The 21523-nt window shown below is 42.4% G+C and overlaps 2 protein-coding genes across 4 annotated transcripts in view; one reads left to right on the forward strand and one right to left on the reverse strand.

Moving 5' to 3' along the window:
* The window catches only part of GFM2 (GTP dependent ribosome recycling factor mitochondrial 2), a 70748-nt gene that overhangs the window by 39608 nt on the left and 9617 nt on the right, over nucleotides 1–21523 (forward strand). The window contains exons 18-21 of one of the 3 annotated variants that reach the window (NM_001102109.2): nucleotides 1647–1826; nucleotides 3058–3173; nucleotides 10933–11115; nucleotides 11564–12025. In NM_001102109.2, coding sequence (NP_001095579.1) covers nucleotides 1647–1826; nucleotides 3058–3173; nucleotides 10933–11115; nucleotides 11564–11692 — 608 coding nt within the window. In that variant the 3' untranslated portion in view covers nucleotides 11693–12025. Of the gene's footprint in view, nucleotides 1–1646; nucleotides 1827–3057; nucleotides 3174–10932; nucleotides 11116–11563; nucleotides 12028–21523 lie in introns of those variants that run through there. The other 2 variants (XM_059878741.1, XM_059878742.1) reach the window with 2 other exon arrangements.
* HEXB (hexosaminidase subunit beta) overlaps nucleotides 11987–21523 on the reverse strand; it is a 32341-nt gene continuing 22804 nt past the window's right edge. Inside the window, 8 exon segments of the mRNA NM_001076510.2 lie at nucleotides 11987–12168; nucleotides 12609–12713; nucleotides 12870–12960; nucleotides 13939–14113; nucleotides 15290–15362; nucleotides 17673–17759; nucleotides 18385–18565; nucleotides 20214–20343. Of these exon segments, the coding sequence (NP_001069978.2) occupies nucleotides 12108–12168; nucleotides 12609–12713; nucleotides 12870–12960; nucleotides 13939–14113; nucleotides 15290–15362; nucleotides 17673–17759; nucleotides 18385–18565; nucleotides 20214–20343 (903 nt within the window). The 3' untranslated portion in view covers nucleotides 11987–12107.

Genomic DNA, 21523 nt, shown 5'->3' on the forward strand with positions numbered 1-21523 from the left:
AATAAATGGGCCTGGAAAAACTATTCACATGGGAAAAGATTTAGATTCCTCCCACATACTGTATCTAAACCTCAATTCTAGTTGAATTTAAAAGCCTAAATAAGAGGAGAGAGTTGGAAAGTCTCCCTTTGAAGACAGAGAATAAAGAGAATAAATGTTAATGTATGCAAAAGAGGAAAGAAAGAAAACCCCAACGCTTTATGAAAGTTTTTAAACTTTCAAATTTTTGGAAGACAGTATAGGAGAACTTTAAGCAGGTAAGGCTGAAACTGTGAACTAAAAGATTAGTAAATTTTATGTTATTGAAATTAATACTGTATTAGAATATAGTGAAAGCAAAAAGATACACTGAGAAAAGATATTTGCCTCATATAAGACTGGCAGATTAGAATCCAAAAATCACTAAAAACATGGCAACCAGCCAAGTAAAAAAGTGAACAAAAAAAGTTGAACAGACATTTCACAAAAGAGGCTGAAGGCCCATGAACATATTAAAAGATTCTCAGTGATTAGGGTCATGCGAGTTAAAAGACAAGGTGCCCTTTTACACCAACAAGATTGGCAAGAAAACAGTTTGGCAACTTTGTTATGAAGTTGGCTATGTGTAGACCTTAGTTCTCAGCAGTTCCTCTAGTAGGTATCAGTAGGTATCAGTCCTGGGTGTTCATTGGAAGGACTGATGTTGAAGCTGAAACTCCAATCCTTTGGCCACCTCATGCGAAGAGCTGACTCATTTGCAAAGACCCTGATGCTGGGAAAGATTGAGGGCGGGAGGAGAAGGGGACGACGGAGGATGAGACGGATGGATGGCATCACTGACTCAATGGACATAGTTTGGGTGAACTCCCGGAGTTGGTGATGGACAGGGAGGCTGCGGTTTATGGGGTCGCAGAGTCGGACACAGCTGAGCAACTGAACTGAACAGGTGGTCTCTTGACTGCTTCTCCCTTGATTAGCAACAGTTCCAAATCTGCCCTGTGGAACTCAGGGAAGGCCACAGAGACTGGAGTCTTGCCTACAAGAAATGGGGGACAAAAGGGCCTCCGTGCCAGAGAGCCACACAGGGCCCCACTCAGCTTCACTGACCGCTGTTGCTTGTTGACAAATGAGGGATACCATTTTCATTTTAACAAATAGATCAGTAGTTTTGGAGGAAAGGAATCATAAACATTAAATAAAGAATATATTGCAGGAACAGTATGAAATTCAGCTGTTTGTTGTCAGGGTTAAAAACCTTTTAATTTTCATTAGATAGTCCTTTGTACTCAGTAAGTGTTTTAAGTAAAAATTTTGTGCTTAATAGAATTTGGGTCACAAATGTTTAAATGTATGATCTGCATGTCAGAACTTGTGTGTTCATCTGCCTTAACACACCCTAACACTGAAGCAATATTAATAGATGATTCAGAGCAGGTGTTTAACGTTGATAAACACAGAATCTATGCTTTCTTGATAGAACTATTTACTCTGACATTTTTATACTGTGCTTAGTGTCTTTATTGGTATTCTCTTCCACTTTATCTTCCATGAGATCTTGAACTTGTTGACTGTAATTAACTTGTTGGACTTGTTGATTTTGCCAGTTATGGCACCTTGACACCTTTCCAGAACAAATCTCTGAGGTACTGTATTCGATTTGTTTACAGATACCTTAGATAGAACTTTAGGAGACAAACGGCATCTTGTGACTGTAGAACTGGAAGCAAAACCTGTGGAAACATCATCTCTTCTGCCCGTTATCGAGTATGCAGCAAGCGTTGCCGGAGACCTCTCGCAGGCCTCCCGAGAGGCCTTTGAAAATGGCGTTCACAGTGCGTGCCTCCAAGGTGAGGCAGTCAGATCAGTAAGATGAGGGTCACTTTCAGCCCCTTCTAATAACAGAAATTATTCATTCTTCTTTTCTAACTTTGGGGGTGTTTTCTCCCTATTTCTGCCCACCATGCATATGTCATACCTTGTAGTCCCACAGTATTGCATATTCTGTTCTGGTTTTTTCGGTCTTTTGTTCACTTTGCTTTTCAGTTTTGGAGGTTTCTACTGATATATCTTCTAACTCAGCCTTTCCTCAGCCGTGTCCCATCTGAGCACGTCAGTGGTCTTCTTCCTTTCTGTTACAGTGTTTTTGATCTGAGGCATTTCTTTTTGTTGTTTCTTAGGACTTCTGTCTCTCTGCCATCATGACCATCTGTTCTTAGTGCCCTTTACTTTGTCTGTTACAGCCCTATAAATCAGTTTATATTTTCAGTCTGATCATTCAGCATTCCTGCCATGTCTGGTTCTGATGCTTGCTCTCTGTATTCAGATTGTGCTCTTTGCCCTTCAGCATTTTTCTTGATAGCCAGATATGATGCACTGGGTAAAAGGGACTGCTCTAAACTGACTTTTAGTACTGTGGTGGTGAGGTGAGGGGGACGGGGAGTGTCTGTACCCCTGAGATTGGGCCTTAGCCGGTGCCCTTGACCTTTGAGCTGCACAGCTGTTTCTCAGCCCTTTCATCCCCCATAGGTGGGACAGGATGGCTGGAGTAGACTGGAATTGGGTGCTTCCCTCCAGTCATCTAGGCTCTGATACCCCTTCAGGTTTGGCTCTGATATACTAGTTCCCTCTAAGGGCCGACCTTGTTAAGAATAGAATGCCTTGGAGTATTTCAGAAAGAATTCCTCCCCACTACCACCCTCATGTATCTCTGATATTTACTGTGAGAACCTGCTTGAGATCACAAAATTGTGCCCCTCCCCACCCCCAAGACTGGGTCCTCCTGGAGTTTTTAACTGTGACTGGGCCACATTGAGCCTCAAACAGTTTAGCAATTACAGTTCAGTGCAACTCCCTGCACTGACCCCTCTCTCCAGTCTTAGGGATGGTGGTTTGCCCTTTGTCCTCCCCTCTCCACTCAATCCAATAAGAGTTGTTGCATTTTATTTATTATTTAGAACAGTGTGATGACTTCAAAGCTCCTTACTTGCTGAACACTGGAAGTTCTCTGCCTCTTTGCACATTTCACTTACCCCTCACTGAGTACAATACAGTCCTAATATAGTTTTCCCCCTTACCTAGGACCATTGCTTGGATCCCCAGTTCAAGATGTAGCAGTTACTTTACATTCTTTGGTAATTCATCCCGGTACCTCCACAACTATGATTTCTGCTTGTGTCTCAAGATGCCTACAAAAGGTATGGAAGTGTCCTAATCCTTTTTGCCATAATTGTGATTGGGGTTTTTATTTCATTAGTCTGCCCTCTAAGGGATAAGAATAAGAGGCTTATGGAAGCTTCCTGATTGGAGAAGCTGCTGTAATAGTGCTTCCTGTTAAAGTGCTGCACTCAATATGCCAGCAAATCTGGAAAACTCAGCAGTGGCCACAGGACTGGAAAAGGTCAGTTTTCATTCCAGTCCCAAAGAAAGGCTGCTGCTGCTGCTAAGTCGCTTCAGTCATGTCTGACTCTGACCCCATAGACGGCAGCCCACCAGGCTCCCCCGTCCCTGGGATTCTCCAGGCAAGAACACTGGAGTGGGTTGCCATTTCCTTCTCCAATGCATAGAAGTGAAAGTGAAGTCGCTCAGTCGTGTCCGACTCTTAGCGACCCCATGGACTGCAGCCCACCAGGCACCTCCATCCATGGGATTTTCCAGGCAAGGGTACTGGAGTGGGGTGCCATAAGGCAATACCAAAGAATGTTCAAACTACCACACAATTGCACTCATTTCACACGCTAGCAAAGTTATGCTCAAAATTCTCCCAGCAAGGCTTCAATAGTATGTGAACTGAGAACTTCCAGATGTTCATGCTGGATGTAGAAAAGGCAGAGGAACCAGAAGTCAAATTGCCAACATCTGCTGGATCATCAGAAAAGCAAGAGAGTCCAGAAAAACATCTGCTTTATTGACTACACCAAAGCCTTTGACTGTGTGGATCACAGCAAACTATGGAAAATTCTTAAAGAGTTGGGAATACCAGACCACCTTACCTGCCTCCTGAGAAATCTATATTCAGATCAACAGTTAGAACTGGACATGGAACAACAGACTGGTTCCAAAATGGGAAAGGAGTATGTCAAGGCTGTATATTGTCACCCTGCTTATTTAACTTATATGCAGAGTACATCATACAAAATGCCAGGCTGGATGAGGCACAAGCTGGAATCAAGATTGCTGGGAGAAACATCAACAACCTCAGATACGCAGATGACACCAAGCTTATGGCAGAAAGTGAAGAGGAACTAAAGAGCCTCTAGATGAAAGTGAAAGAGTGAAAAAGTTGGTTTAAAACTCAACATTCAAAAAACTAAGATCATGGCATCCGGTCCCATCACTTCATAGCAAATAGATGGGGAAACGATGGAAGCAGTGAGAGACTTTATTTTCTTGGGCCCTAAAATTCCTGCAGATGGTGACTGTAGCTGTAAAATTTAAAAACAATTGATCTTTAGAAGAAAAGCTATGTCCAACCTAGACAGCATATTAAAAAGCAGAGACCTTGCTTTGCCAATAAATGTCCGTCTAGTCAAAGCTATGGTTTTTCCAGTAGTCATGTATAGATGTGAGAGTTGGACTCTAAAGAAACCTGAGGGCCGAAGAATTGATGTTTTTGAACTGTGGTGTTGGAGAAGACTCTTGAGAGTCCCTTGGACTGCAAGGAGATCCAACCAGTCCGTCCTAAAGGAATTCAGTCCTGAATATCCATTGGAAGGACTGATGCTGAAGCTGAAACTCCAATACTTTGACCACCTGATGTGAAGAACTGACTCATTGGAAAAGACCCTGATGCTGGGAAAGATTGAAGGCCAGGAGGAGAAGGGGATGACAGAGGATGAGATGGTTGGATGGCATCACTGACTCAATGAACATGAGTTTGAGCAAACTCCGGGAGTTGGTGATGGACAGGGGTGCCTGGCATGCTGCAGTCCATGGAGTCACAAAGAGTTGGACACAACTGAGGGACCGAACTGAACTGAATCCTCTTTGCTTTAAGGTACTCTCCGGACAGCCATGCACCACTAATCTGCAGACAGCTGTGCTCCCATTGCCTGACCTGTGTCCTTGCATTCTGAACCCTATAATCATGAGTTTCTAATTGTGGAGAATCTGATTTCTTAATCACTGGAGTTTTATTCAAAATAGGATCTAGGATATTGGTATTTGACACAGATAGTTACTAAACATCCTCTGATTCTGCCAAAGAGGCAAGTTGTTCTGGTGGCATCTCTCCTTTCCCTGCCTTCCCAGGTGGCACTGGTGTAAAGACCCTGCGTGTCAATGAAGGAGACGTAAGAGATGCAGGTTCGATCCCTGGGTAGGAAGATACCTTGGAGGGGAGAAGGAAATGGCAATTCATTCTAGTGTTCCTGCCTGGGAAATCCCATGGACAAAGGAGCCTGGTGGGCTACAGTCCATAGGGTTGCAATGAGTCGGACATGACTGAAGCGACTGAGCATGCATGCTGCTTTTCCTATACCAGATACACAGCCATAGAGGCAATCTTGGTAGCTTTGAGTAAAAGACACTTCTGGGGTCAGCTCTGCCCAAAATGGACTATAGTCTAAAGGACACTGAAGGTCTAATATTGGTTCCAGTATTGAAGTTCATGTTTATTCTACTAAGATTAATCAAGGATCACCAAAATCAGATAAGTCTTGTTGAATTACAGATCAGATAAGAGAATTTCTTTCTCAGAGCATTAAACAGTCTCCTCTTCTCCTTGTGGTTGCCTGGGGATATGCCCTTGAGCTAGTGGAGGTGATGGAATTCCAGTTGAGCTATTTCAAACCCTAAAAGATGATGCTGTGAAAGTGCTGCACTCAATATGCCAGCAAATTTGGAAAACTCAGCAGTGGCCACAGGACTGGAAAAGGTCAGTTTTCATTTTAATGCTAAAGAATGTTCAGACTACCACACAGAAATAATGCTCAAAATTCTCCAAGCCAGGCTTCAACAGTACGTGAACTGAGAACTTCCAGATGTTCAAGCTGGATGTAGAAAAGGCAGAGGAACCAGAGATGAAATTGCCAACATCCGTTGGATCATCGAAAAAGCAAGAGAGTTACAGAAAAACATCTCCTGCTTTATTGACTCTACACCAAAGCCTTTGACTGTGTGGATCACAACAAACTGAAAAATTCTTAAAGAGTTGGGAATACCAGACCACCTTATCTGCCTCCTAAGAATTCCATATCTGGGTCAAGAAGCAACAGTTAGAACTGGACATGGAACAACAGACTGGTTCCAAATTGGGAAAGGAGTACATCAAGGCTGTATGTTGTCACTCTGCTTATCTAACTTCTATGCAGAGTACATCATGCAAAATGCCGGGCTGGATGAAAGCTGGAATCAAGATTGCTGAGAGAAATACGAATAACCTCAGATATGTAGTTGACAGCACCCTTATGGCAGAAAGAGAAGAGGAACTAAAGAGGCTCTTAATGAAAGTGAAAGTGGAGAGTGAAAAAGCTGTCTTAAAACTCAGTATTCAAAAACTAAGATCATGGCATCTGGTCCATCACTTCATGGCAAATAGATGGGGAAACAATGGAAACAGTAAGAGACTTTATTTTGGGGGGCTCCAAAATCATTGCAGATGGTGACTGCAGCCATGAAATTAAAAGACACATTTATTCCTTGGAAGAAAAGCTATGACCAACCTAGACAGCATATTTAAAAGCAGAGAAATTACTTTGCTGACAAAGGTCCATCTAGTCAAAGCTATGGTTTTTCCAGTAGTCATGTATGGATGTGAGAGTTGGACTCTAAAGAAACCTGAGCGCTGAAGAATTGATGTTTTTGAATTGTGGTGTTGGAGAAGACTCTTGAGAGTCTCTTGGACTGCAAGGAGATCCAACCAGTCCATTCTAAAGCAAATTAGTTCTGAATATTCATTGGAAGAACTGGTGCTGAAGCTCCAATACTTTGGCCACCCGATGTAAAGGGCTGACTCATTAGAAAAGACCCTGATGCTGGGAAAGATTGAAGGCAGGAGGAGAAGGGGACGACAGAGGATGTGAAGGTTGGATGGCATCACTGACTAGGTGGACATGAGTTTGAGCAAGCTCCAGGAGTTGGTGATGGACAGGGAAGCGTGGTGTTCTGCAGTCCATGGGGTCACCCGCCAGGACCTTCGTGTGTTGAATGCTGATTCCGTGCATTATTCTCAGTGTGGGAATACTCTAGTTTTGTAGGTGACTGATGTGCATTAAAACACTTGCTTCTATGACCATTTTCTAATATTTTGGACTGTGTTTGAGACCTGGTTTTCTAGTCTTATTTGAATCCATAATTACAAAGTTAATTTAAATATCCTAGGTCCCTGACTTAGGAAGGCTGAACTTTTAACGACTTTTTTATGTGAGTTTAAATTCATACTTCTTAAGAGTTTTCATTTTAAAAAACACCCACCTACATTTTCAAAAATAATTATTTAAATATTGTTTTCTGGAGCATATAGTTAGAAATAGTGCCTATAAAGTGGTCATGATGAAATTGTTGAAAACATTTACCTTCTAATAATTCTTAGAGTTCCACCTGACTTTTGTTTTAGTATTGAAATAACTGTAACCTGAAAGATGATACAGTGCTTCTAAGTTAACCTCAAGCCCCAGTATTTTGGCCAGAATCTAATACCCCTTGGTTAACCTTCCATTAAGACCATAGTAGAGAATAAGAATTAACTTTATGAGGCCTCCACTTAATCTTTAGTTTTAATTCATTACTTTAAATACTGCTGATGAGTAAGTGAAACTTCATCTGGTGTGGACACTCCTTGCCTCTGCTGATGAGAAGTTAATGATGCTTCATATAGTTACTGATCCATCTATGTTGTGGTCATGGTGCACTGGGAACTGAAGGAATACAATAAGATGCATATGTTTTCTTGACCTAAACGAGCTTATGATTTAGAAGGAAATTAAATATAGCCAGTCAAAATATTAGATAGAATGGTATAAGATTCACAAAAGCTGAGAAGTGGGGAATTGGAGAATGGTTCTTGGTGTCAACTACTAATTGGCACCTGCCAAGAGCATTGCCAACCACTGAACAAGGGCATTCACCATCGGCCTCTACAGAGACTGAACCCCATGCTGCTGCAGCTATTGACCTTCAACACCCGCTGAGGGAGTTCAGGGTGGAGTGGGGCACTCTTTGCTCCAGGAATCTGGTGGGACAGGTCTTTAGATAGTTGGATGTTTTTAGCAACTGATTTCATGATTCCAGTCCTTCCATCTCGTATTACCTAGAAAAGCACTAAATCCCTTTCTGAGGACCTCAGATACTCCTGGAGAGCAGAAAACACTTTGTAAATGAGTGCTTAATTGTATTGAATTCCCCCTTCACCAAAATCTTATATATTGACCTTCCCCCACTGCCTCTTTGGAGCAGTCTCTCAGAGCTATCTGAGGTGCTGTCTCCCAGGCTGTAGTCTTCATTTTGCCTCAGATGAAACTTAACTTGCATCTTTTTGGTCGACATTGGAAAGAAGTTAATGTTGCTGAAATTCAGCCTCTGTTCACGGGTGCTGAATAGAAACGTGGAGACACGAGTTTTCGGTGAAACAGGAAAGAGTAGCTTTAGTTGCTTTGCCAGGCAAAGGGAGCCATGGTGAGCCACTGACCTCAAGACTGTGACCCACTATAGTGTTTCAGGAGCAGGCTGTTTCAACCAGTCTACGGTCTATGTTCCTGAGGTTGGCAGTTTTCATTGGGAGGGGGGTTTGCTTCTGGTAAAAACAATTTAGGAGTGTGTGTCGGGCCTTTATATCTTTAAGGGAACTGTGAGTTTGGTAATTCTGCTTTGTGACAGAATTATAGTCTAAATTGTTCCCAGTTGCCTAGCCCAACAACTGTCCTTGTTTCTACATCTTCACATTTTCCAATCATTAACTCTTGAGTCGGCATTTTACTTCAAAAGACAAGCACACAGGGGCTTTTACAGTTTCCTTAATTGTTGACCTGTGATGTTTTGGAGGCTATGCGTACAGTGGCAGCATTCTAGATGTGGAAAGATTAAAGAAGGCAGGGGGTGATGAAATTAGGGTTGGAAAAGTAAAATAGAGTCCGACTATAGGGAAACCTGAAAGAAACTACACTGAGGAATTTGAGATTTGAGAAATGTGGTAAATGATTTAAACATTTTGAAGAGAGCAGCATAAGCATTAGAATATAGGAGGGACTGGAGTATGGAGAGCCCCAGACAGGGAATAGACTAGATCTGGGCTAGAGTATCAGCAGTAGGAATAGAAATCTTACAGCTTATGTTGGGGAAAAAGGAAATCAAAGATGCATGAAGACTAGTGACACCATCAACAGAAAGAGGAAAGAGCAGGCAAGTGTTTGGAAAAGAAAATAATGAGATCAGTTTGGGCCATATCGTGTTGCTGCAAGATACTCGGACATCATCCCAGAGCAGGCCAGTGGATTACAAGGAGCACCCAAAGACTGTGACTCGAGTGCAGCTTAGATGAAGTTTTGATGCTCTGTAACTAGGCAGTTGTTCCCACGGAAAAGACTGTGAAAAGAGGACTAAGGACAGACCCACGAGCACAATACCTCCTTTTCGGTCACACAGAACTCTGTCCTTTCCTCAGTTACAGCATTATTCCTCTTAATTTTTAGTCTTTCCCCACTCCATTATGTTATTCAGAAAGCTACACTGTGGAGTGGCACGAAGCTTTGGGTAAGAATTGCAAAAACACATAGGATCTATTTAGTTGTTTGCTGTTGACTGTCATTATGTTTTAGTAATGTTTTCATTCAAGGATTATTAGATACTTTGTCGCTGATTGAGTCCTTTCAGTTGATAGCGATTTTCAAGGCTTAATCAGCTGCAAAGAACTGAAATTATGCTTTTACTATATATATGTGTGCTATAGTTTTCTGAAATTTCTACGATAAAGAGAATATACTGAAGTTTTTACCAGTCTGCCCATTTTTCATGATCGTGAAGGTAGCAGGGAGAGGGGAAGGCGGAGGTGCTGAACTGTGGGGAACAGAAGCGTCCAAGGCGCAGAGCATTACGGGACAATAGACGCCATGGTAGCGTCCGGTCCTGAGTGAGTGGGGGCCGGTGAGCAGAGAGGATGATCAGCCAGAGCCAGATAAAGGAGAGGCCACATTCCAGAGCCCTTCTTTTTGGTCTGGTATCCACTGCTAAATCCACGATTATTGCATCCCACCTGACAACCAAACGGCTTAGAATATATAGGAAATTGTTTTAACTCTGGTAGGCCGGAGGAGTAGGTTACCTTTTAAAGCAAACCCATCAGTGGTTACAGTGCTTGCAAATGCCCTCTGAATCCATGTACCACTTTGGCTGATGGAATGATGCTTACAGACAATCTGACTAGGACCCTAAGATGTCTTTGTTCCTCTGCTGCTTCCCCAGTTTTTGTCCACTTCCTATTTGCCTGATGCTGTTTTAGCTTTTTTCAGTTTCTGTATGCGTTTGTTCTTCTTGGCCTTTGAAATCTGAAATTCTGAACAGAATTCTGTTTGTTTTACACTGAGAATATGTTCTATTTATTGTGTTTTTAGCTCCTTTATTTCCCTCCTTGATTGCTCCAACTTGTAGCATGCACTGTAACTATAGGTTTCAAACATAAAAGAGGAGATATAGGAAGGAATTATGTCTTTGAGAGGGGAAAACCATTTTCTTTCCCTGTGTCTCCGGGCACACGTTCACAGGTACTCTACATAATCAGACTTTACCAAGCACCCTCCTGCAACACATACATGAGGTCTCAGGCGCACTGTTGGCATGCACGGACGAGCGAACGTTGACCTTCTGGACTTCTTATAGAGTGTTAAGGCAGGCTTCTGTCTTTTTGCTGGAGGCTCTGTGCTTAAGAGTATGGACAGTATTTAAGGTTTTATGAATCTTCCCTTCGTAACAGAAGTCTGACCTGCAGTCTAAGGAAGAGGAGTTAACATCCCTTAATTTTTTTAGGCTCTGAAGAAAGCTGATAAGCAAATTTTGGAGCCCCTGATGAATCTTGAGGTGACAGTGAGCAGAGAGTACCTCAGCCCTGTCCTAGCAGACCTGGCACAGAGAAGAGGGAACATTCAGGAAATCCAGTCTCGCCAAGACAACAAAGTTGTTATTGGATATGTTCCCTTAGCAGAAATCATGGTAGGTACTCTGTGACTAAATCTACATATTTTACATAAATTGCTTGAGAAATCCCAGGGATTGTATCCGCACGGGTGTGGATGTGTGGGGGAGGGCTTTCCAGTCCTCCACAAAGTTTGAGCTGTGCTCTACCAAAATGTGTCATCAGCCTCAATGACCGTTTTCCCATGCCGAGCACTTATCTACTTCCACTGTTGCTGGCTCAGCCAGTTCTTCCTGTCATTCTTTTCCCCACCAGCCTCTCCTGCTCTAGGACAGGCGTCTAAGTGCCAGCAGAGTCTTTACCAAACGCTGGGACTGGGGAATACTTTTGAAGCATACCCCCGCTCCTGGTTTTCTGTCCTCCACGGTACTTACCAGATTTTTCCTGATAATGGTCAAAAGATGTACAGGGAGAGATCTGAGGCTTAACTTTGCAGAGCTAACTAACTTAAATTATTTTGATTAGGGTTATTCAACTGTGCTTCGAACATTAACATCAGGCTCAGCTACTTTTGCCTTAGAGCTGTCTAATTATCAAGCTATGAATCCTCAAGACCAAAGTACGCTGCTCAGCCAGAGACATGGCCTGTCCTAAGTCCTTGGAGGGAAACTCAGGAGCACCTACCTACTTCGTTTTCAGTAAGAACAATTTAAAAGAGAACTTGAACAGGCGGTGGCACAGGTGGCCGCTCAGTCTACTTTAGAGCATGAGAAATGTGCTCTGATGTTGACGGTTAATGTACCTGAGCTGTATTGTGTATCTAGTCAGTTATTACTGTTGGTAGTTAAGATTCAGTCTTTTGGAATACACTGAGTGATAGATATCACTAGGTTTTTGGTTGGTTGATTTTACGCTTGTCTCACAAGATGTCAGTCTTCTAATGTATAATAAGATGGAGGTTCAATAAAAAGATATTTTATTCAAAAACATGATTTTTAAAATCAGGTTGATTGTAGTATGGATGACGGTGGGCTCTTTTCCCATATCTTTCTTCTGTTTCAGCTCGTTTTTACATTCTGCCCTCATGCTCACAATATCCAGTAAAGAGAGGTTGTGCAGCTATTCCTCGTCTGTAGGACAAGTATAAACAAAAGATGTTTTAGATTGATATAATTCATGTCTGTCTTAAGAAACTTAGTAGCTCAAGTCAGAATCACTAAACCATACCACAGATTACTAAAGAGAGATTCATAATTAATGGAGAAACAGTTGCCAATTTTTCCTGATGAGATCACTACCTGTTAGGTATATACATTTCTGTTTATAGCACACACACACAAAAAAATTCCAATAAGCTAGCGAACACTGCTGCTGCTGCTGCTAAGTCGCTTCAGTCGTGTCTGACTCTGTGCGACCCCATAGACAGCAGCCCACTAGGCACCTCTGTCCCTGGGATTCTCCAGGCAAGAATACTGGAGGGGGTTGCCATTTCCTTTTCCAAGCTAACACTAAAGAAGGTAAAACATCACCCTGTACTTCAGTACTAGCCTGACAAATAAATGTGTCTTACCTGACCATTCTGCAGCGGTGTCTTGTTAGCCTCCTGTAGGCATCATCTAGGTCTGTGACTTCCTGGGGACTCCAGAGTCTCTCACCAACAGCACTCGCCCGAGGCCTAAAATTTAAACCACACATCCCCCAAGGCAGTTTACATTCATGTTTTCTTCAAGAAGCAAACCACACACTTGGGCAAGTTTGTAGTGCTTTCCCGCTTGGTGGAGAAGAGAAGCTGAGGCCCCTTAGTCCACATGTTCTCCCTGAGGTTCCATACCATAATCTTGGAGTAAGGTTAGTTGCATCCACATACTCTCCCCATATGCAGGCTTCTCCACCAATGACGAGCTGTTTCTGTTCCGGAGTACCTAGATTACAGTCAGTGGTGTGAGTGAGGTGGTTGCAACCTGAGGCTCACACACAGAGGCGGCGCTGGCTTCTGGTGTTAGCCTGGGGCAAGGCTTCTCCCTGGGAGTCAGGAGGACCTTGGGAGACGTTCACAGCTGTGGCACAAAAAATGGTGGCAAACTTTATTGCCTCAACTGACCCCGTGGTTCACAGAGTATTTGTTAGTGTGTGTCGACTAATGTAGCCGGCCAGTACTAAAGAGACCATTTTATTTTGGTTTTCTGCAAACTTCTTTGGACACCAGCACTTCCCCTGGTTGCCTGTGAACAGTGTGCCAAGGAATGCAAGCTGGACTATGCTAGTGACCGCCACTCCTGCCTTCAGGACCTATCTTTTGGAATCAAAGAGACTAGGTATCTACAGTAATTACGACTTCTTGGTTCTCAGAAAAATGCTTTTGGAGAAACAGTTCCTGACACACCTACAGTTTTGAAACTTTTTAAACACCAGAACACTTTTCCTCAAAGGAAATTGTATATTAAAGCCTAGTGTACAAAACTGGACAAAGCAGAACTGTTATATGGGGTTTGAGAGCCTAGAGCCCCACCACTCAGACATGCCCACCCCCAAGAATGCCTCCTCCTCAGAACCCGGAAGCCACCGAACAGGACGCGATCCCTACTTAGGTGTCTTACATCGCAGAGGAAGTTCGGAGGAGAGACAAGGCTCCTGCAGTCAGGCCTCTTTGAATGCATAGTGACAAGTCTTATCAGTGTAAGGGAATCTTAGTTTAGAAGTTCTTTGATTTAGGAAAGAATACGGTTTTTTCACAAAGTTTAAAATGATACTGAGTTCAGTCTGTTGGATTATACACAAGGAAAATCAAGGATCAAACATAAAAGGGAGGATAGTAGGTGGTACCTAGGTAAAGATTCCCTGGAGGGCGGGGAGGGTTTGTAAAACCTAACAAGTCAAGTAATGGTGGCTGCTTCACTTACCTGCAAAGTTAAGAGGCTTCACAGAGTAGTACTGTCTCCAGTCTTGCCCATAATTGATTACGTCTAAGTACCAAGGAGCAGAAATGATCACAGGGAAGCCAGCTGCTGTAATGTTCTCTAGTTCCTTATAGAAGTCGCCCATTTTCCACACTTGAACTACTGTGCCTGGTAGAAGCTATTACAGTTACAAGTGAAATATGTATTATTAGGTCTCTCAGCTACAGCAGATGAAATTAAAAGTCTAAGGCATTGTAGCTAATAACTCTTTAAGATCCTTGACAAAGCAACGTTTTCTTCTTTCCCCTTTCCTTTTTGAGGGGAAATATCTAATGCTATTTGTAATAAGGACTTAGACATTTCATCCAACCTTAGTTTGATGAAATGTCTAAAAAGTTTAGTATTTAACTTTTTAACTTTTGTCTATATACAATACCACATGCTGCTGCTGCTAAGTCGCTTCGGTCGTGTCCAACTCTGTGCGACCCCATAGACGGCAGCTCACCAGGCTCCCCCGTCCCTGGGATTCTCCAGGCAAGAACACTGGAGTGGGTTGCCATTTCCCTCTCCAACGCATGAAAGTGAAAAGTGAAAGTGAAGTCGCTCAGTCGTATCTGACTCTTAGCGACCCCATGGACTGCAGCCTACCAGGCTCCTCCGTCCATGGGCTTTTCCAGGCAAGAGTACTGGAGTGGGGTGCCATTGCCTTCTAGGTAATGAATTAAAGCTTTCGTCCCATTTCTACCACACTATATTACTTACTTTGGAACTTACAGGATGCCACTAACACTTCTGGAAAGATAATACAAGTAGCTGGATTTTCAAATTTTCAGTTGCCCCATAGGAAAATAAAGAATTCTGATTATGTCAGAGAGAAATGCCTTAAAATAAAAAGTGTACTTGACAGTGATGCTTAAAATGAAGGTTACCTTAACAGCAATAAAGACTCATTCTATCTGTTTGTTTTGCCCTTCTGAAAAAAGGAACATTTTTCAAAGTACTTCAATTTGTTACTAAGAATGAGATGGAGAGGGAGGAGGGAAGATGGGAGAGATGAGAAGGAGGCGGCACTGAAGAATGAAGTAAATGGAAGAAATCAAATAAATACCATCATCATTGGTGTCGGTGTGTGGCTGTTGCCTCACAGCAGCTTAAATGGAAAAGTAAGCTAACTTCCCCCAACATTACAGGGAAAGCTTAGGGTTCCTTCCATCCAAGGTGTTAAGAGTATTCAGTTCAGTCGCTCAGTCGTGTCCGACTCTTTGTGACCCCATGAATCGCAGCACGCCAGGCCTCCCTGTCCATCACCAACTCCCGGAGTTCAGAACCACATGCAGTATTAGTAACCTCTCACCTTGCCTTCATCATCATAAACCTCTTGCCAGACTATGGATCTCTTCTTCATGGTTGAAATCATATCCAAAACCCTACCATTGAAAAAAATTACAAAGTTATTTCAGATCACCAACTTAGCAGTGTGTGTAAAGAATGCACACTTTATACCAAAGTCTGCAACACTGAGAGATGCCTTTCAGTATGTGCGTGTGAAGCCGCTTCAGTGTCCCACTGTCTGCGACCCCATGGACTGTAGCCCACCAGGTCCTGTGTCCGTGGGATTCTCCAGGCAAGAATACTGGAGTGGGTTGCCATTCCCTCCAGGGGATCTTCCCAACTTAGAAATCGACCCCATGTCTCTTGTGTCTCCTGCATTGGCAGGCAGGTTCTTTACCACTAGCGCCACCTGGGAGCCTTTCAGTACAGCACAACTTTATAGCAGAACAAGCTAAAGTTGGGTGGTGACCCTGTGGTTCCTTCTTTGTAGCACATGGCTCAGAACCTGACACAACAGAAGGGTTCAACAGTCGTTTGCAGAATGAATCTGCTAAGCGTGCTCCCAAGATAGGAAGATGAGGCAGTTCATAAGGAAGTGTACAAACAGCAATCTTGGTTAATCTCTTTGAGTACCTTAGAATAAAGGAAACGAAACTATCCTGTGATGGCACCTAATAACTTCCAGCCGTGCTGACAATCAATTCACAAGTTATCTCCTGACATTCAGACAATGCTGGCTGTTAAATGCAGGATGAAAAAAAAAAAAAAAAAACAAAATCAAGAAAAAAGAAAATCGGACTGCATCATGCGAAAAGCCAAATAGGAAAAGGCTAGAATCTGGGCCTGCTCATGCAGGGGTTGGCAAACTACCCTGCAGAGTGTGTGTGTGTGGCTCATGAGCTGAGAATGGTGTTTATATTTGTAAAGTGAAAGCTGCTCAGTCATGTCCGACTCTTTGCAACACCATGGACTATACAGTCCATGGAATTTTCCAGGCCAGAATGTTAGAGTGGGTAGGCTTTCCCTTCTCCAGGGGATCTTCCCAACCTAGGGATCAAACCTAGGTCTCTGGCATTGCTGGTGGATTCTTTACCAGCTGGCCCCAAGGGAAGACCCTTTTTACATTGGTCAAGTGAACTGAAGTCGCTCAGTCATATCCAACTCTTTGCAACCCCATGGTAAAGCACTTTTTCAAAAATATTAAAAAAGTATGCAGCCATATGCAGGCTTGCTCAGTCATGGCTAACTCTTTGCAACCCCATGGACTGTAGCCCACTATGCTCCTCTGTCCATGGGATATTCTAGGTAAGAATACTCGAATAGGTTATCATTTCCTCTTCCAGGGGATCTTCCCGACTCAGGGATCAAACCCACATCTCATGCACTGCAGGCAGATTCTTCACTGCTGAGCCATCAGAGAAGCCCATGAAACCACATGTGCCCCGTGAAGTCGCCAGTAATTACTGTCTGGCTCTTTACAAAATAAGTCTACTACTTTTTACCATAGGGCAGCACCGTCTAGTAGATCTTTATCTTCAAGAATGGAAATGTTCTTTATATGCACTTTCCAACATGGTAGCACTAGTCTCATGTAGCTGTTGGCTCCTGAACACGTGAAATGTGGCTAATGTGACTGAGGAACTGAATTTTTAATTTTCTTCAAGTATAATTTAATACAAACAGCCACATGCGGCTGTGGCTGCCACACCAGACAGCACAGGTATAGAGTAAAAGCAATGCTGGAGTTGACAAAATGAATTCCAGGAGCTAGACGGTGAAGCCTTCGCAGGGTAGCCTGGGTTTTCAGCTGAGTTCACAGAGCAGATAACTGCTACCACCCTATGTCTCAACAGTCACTGCAAAGGGATTGGAGTCACCATGTTATTGATTTAAAGAGAATAATGGGTATTGCACCCTCCTTTATGATTTTTCATCTGTACTTTGTGTAACAAAGATTATAACATGTACACTTTGAAAAGGAATGGAGAGAAAAGGAGAAAATAAAATAGTACTAAATAAGAGTTTCAGTTCAATCACTCAGTCGTGTCTGACTCTTTGCGACCCCAGGGACTGCAGCACACCAGGCTTCCCTGTCCATCACTAACTCCCAGAGTACTCAAACTCATGTCCATTGAGCCGGTGATGCCATCCAACCATCTCACCCTCTGTTGCCCCCTTCTCCTCCTGCCCTCAATCTTTCCCAGCATCAGGGTCTTTTCCAATGAGTCAGTTCTTCACATTAGGTGGCCAAAGTACTGGAGTTTCAGCTTTAGCATCAGTCCTTCCAGTGAATATTCAGGACTGATCTCCTTTAGGATGGACCGTTTGGATCTCCAAAATAAGAGCTTAAACTTTTACAAAAGGCACTGATGAAATAAAAATGAGTAGGCCTTTCAATAACTTACATCTGCATATAGAAAGATTGTAGTTTCTTAAAATTTTTGCCAAAGCCTTTGTTCATCATGAAATTCAGGACTGCTGGATTGGACTCCCTTAAACAAAAACAGTGATTAAAATTTCATTAAAAGTTCAATATGCCCAATCGTTTTAAAGCAACAGACATCCCCAACATCATTTATACAGATGGAAATGTATTAAAGTTTGTGAAGAGCAAAATAAGCCCATTATGCCTAAATTAAGCCTAAAATAAGCCTAATTATGCCTAAAAAATAAGTCTAAAATTTAATTTTGAGTTATCTTAGCTTTCCACTGCAAATAATTTTTTTAGAAGCTGATATTGTGTAAAAATGGCTTTCTCTAAGCTCCCATGTCTTTCTTCCATCTAAGTCTATTTGCACAGAAGACTTTCACTAGAAAAATGTCTCCCACTTAATCATTATCCTCTTCACTAAAGCTATTCTTGTTCTCTATTTAGTTTTTTTTTAATTACCATTTTCTTCTGCATCTTAATTCTCCTTCCTACAGGCTTCTGTCAATAGCATCAGTATGTGAACTCTGTAAACAATTCACCATCTTAGGAGTTGTGGTCCAAGGTTAACACCTCACAGAGATGTTCCCCCAAGTCTTCCCTTTTCCCAGGGACACCTCTACACCTACTTCAAAGATAAAAGGTTTTAGAAAAGTGGAGGGAGGGGGGCAGTTAACAGATTTTCATACCAACAATTAAAATTTACTTCATCTCCTCCCAGATGAATGAATTCATCTGGAAACACAGTACTAATTTCTTTGAAAAGTTTAGACAGGAAGCTGTAAGTTGAATTCAATATAGGGTTTATAGGTCCAAAAGTCCCAGATGGCTCTCTCGCATGATAACATGGAGTCAGGAGGTCTTTCTGGCCTAGAAGGAAACACGGAGAATCTTTTCTGAAGTAGCAGTTCAGTCACAAAGACAAGGCTTTGCACATGATTATACTACTTTATTTTGTTGAAGACAGTTAAGAGATTTTATACAGAAAAAGATAAGCGTGTTTACTCAGAGTTTCTTTGGTAATTTCTTCAGAAAAGAAAACGGAGAACTAATTCCTGAATACTGCCCCTGTGTTGCTTTGCTTCCATTTCCATCAGCCTCTCTGAGATTTTATCCATTTCAGATACTATCTCAAATATTCAGCTCCCAAATGTTCAGCTTGCCCCAATCTTTTTTCTCAAGTTTCAATCCATATTTCAAATTCCCTGCTGAACACAATTAGCTTCCCTTCAAATATAATCTAACAGGGCTTCCTTGTGGGTCAGAGGTAGAGAATCTGCCTGCCAATGCAGGAGACACAGGTTCGATCCCTGGTCTGGGAAGATCTCATATGCGGAGCGACTAAGCCCATGCACCGCAACTTCCGAGCCCACCTGCCACAACCAGCGAGTAGCCCCCGCTCGCTGCAACTAGAGAAAAGCCTGCGCGGCACCAAGACCCAGCGTGGCCCAACGTAAATAAAAGATACAATCTAACAGAAACTGAAGTCTCTCCCCCAGACTCCTTCTGTAGCTTCCCAGTTTTCACATTCTGGTAAGCCAGTCACCATCCCATCAAGGCTCTCGTCCCTCTCCTGCTGGAGTCAGTCAGTCCCCGAGTTTTAGAGATAGGAAGTCTGAGAATGAGATGTTCTATAACTTGGCCAGGGTCACTCAGTTTATAAATGCGAGAAAATGAAAAGTGAAAGTGACAGTCACTCATTCATGTCCGACTCTTTGCGACCCATGGACTGTAGACTGCCGGCTCCTCTGTTCACAGAATTCTCCAGGCAAGAATACTGCAGTGGGTTGCCATGCCCTTTTCCAAGGGATCTTCACCTCCCAGGGATAAAACCTGGGTCTCCTGCATTGCAGGCAGATTCTTTACCATCTGAGCCACCAGGGAAGCCCATAACTGCCAGAAGCAGGACTCAAATCCCAGGCAGTCTAGCTCCAAGAGCAGTTCTTAAGCACCCAGCAGTGAAGAATCCACTGGCAATGCAGAAGACCCAGGTTTGATTCCTGGGTTGGAAAGATCCCCTGGAGACCCTTGTCCAGTACTACCCACTGGAGACAGGCTACCCACTCCAGTATTCATGGGCTTTCCTGGTGGCTCAGAAGGTGAACAATTCGCCTACAATGCTGGAGACATGGGTTCAATCTGGGGTTGGGAAGATCCGCTGGAGAAGGGCATGGCAACTCTCATGCACAGTCCTCCAGCTAAATGCCTGTCCTTCTACCAGAAACAAAAATATATTCTTTGATCTCTCAAGGACATTTTAGGTGTTACTTCAGTCATGTAACTCTTTAACTCACTTTTCACATTCTACTTGTAATCATTTTTTGTTTTATCTCGTGTTTATACTTTAGGCAATGCCTAGATACAGTGACCTGCTCACAATAGACATATAATAGTTATTGAATTACAACCATCAATAGTGCTACCTTTGTGCAAATCACAAGAACGAAATAAGCAAGCACCAAGTCATGAGATGCAGGAGCACACGTGTTCACTTTCAGCAACTCATAAAACACCTTACCTTTTCCCCAAGACTCCGTATGTCCAGGGCTATCAAATTCTGGCAGGACGCGAATCCCTCGTAATCGGGCATATTCAATCACTGTACGGACATCGTTTGGTGTATACACATGAGACAAAGAATAGCTTCCCTGCAAAAGTCACATTTATTAAAACTAAAATGTATGAGCTGTTTATGGTTCTGTTTGCACTTTGGTATCTGCCAGCAGACTTTTCAGGTATCATGAAGTATTAAAGTCTCATGTGATGTTGGATGACTCATTTAAATTATCTGTTTACTGTATCTTATCAGTAAGCTCCCAGCACACTTTGGGTTAATTCCAGATTTACTGACAGAACTAAATGTCTACCATCACGCTATTTCAACTTCATGTGACTGACCGTATGACAAAACAGAAACAAAATGTTCTACTCCAAAGTGAAAATTCTGAATATAATGCCTTTGTCAGTTTTAGAATCAAAATTCACACAATATTACAAAACATAGCTGTTGGCATTCAAGATCACTTTAATTACTGCCAGCAGTAAAAATTCCCCTTGAGATGCCGATTTTTTTCTTTTTAATTAAAGATTACCTTTGGTCCTGTTTTATGTTCTTGAAAAATTAGAACTCAGTATCAGTGGTAAATAAAGGTCGATTAAAAGTGTTACTATGGCACATCTCTCAAGGTATAAATATATAAATATAAATAAATGCTCAACTCCTTAAAAAATAGTCTTGCCTTCCCCAATCCCAACATCAAATCTGAATCAAGACCTAAGTTTATAGTAAATACAGGGGACAGAAGAACATATTGACACTGGAAAGGCAATCAACAAAACCCAGACTGTGGAAAACTACAGGACAAACTGAGCTTCGTTTCCTCAATGAAAATAATAAAGGAAAAATAAAAAGACACGGGCAGGGATGGGCACCCATAGATCTAAAGAGAACAGAAATATTAACTGACCACAATGTATGGAGTTTATTTGTATCCCACTGCAAATAAAACAATTTTTTTAAAATAAAAAGGCACTTGGGCATACATGAATAATGATTGGCTATCTGGATTATTGCTAATTTTTTAAGCTGTGATAATGAGTTATTTTTAAACAGGCCTTTTTACCAATAAGAGATGATGTCTGAGATTACCTTCAAAATAATGGTGGAGGGGATATAGGTGCTATAGGATTGGCCATTACTTGATTATTGAAGCTGAGCAATGAGGTAGTGGGAATTCATTAAATTCTACTTCTCTTTACGTTTGAAGCTTTCCATGTTAAAAGCAAACAACAGGAGTGCTGCTAGGATTTCAATCCAAACCACATCAA

This window comes from Bos taurus, chromosome 20 (genome assembly GCF_002263795.3).
Source record: "Bos taurus isolate L1 Dominette 01449 registration number 42190680 breed Hereford chromosome 20, ARS-UCD2.0, whole genome shotgun sequence".
NCBI classification, from domain to species: domain Eukaryota; kingdom Metazoa; phylum Chordata; class Mammalia; order Artiodactyla; family Bovidae; genus Bos; species Bos taurus.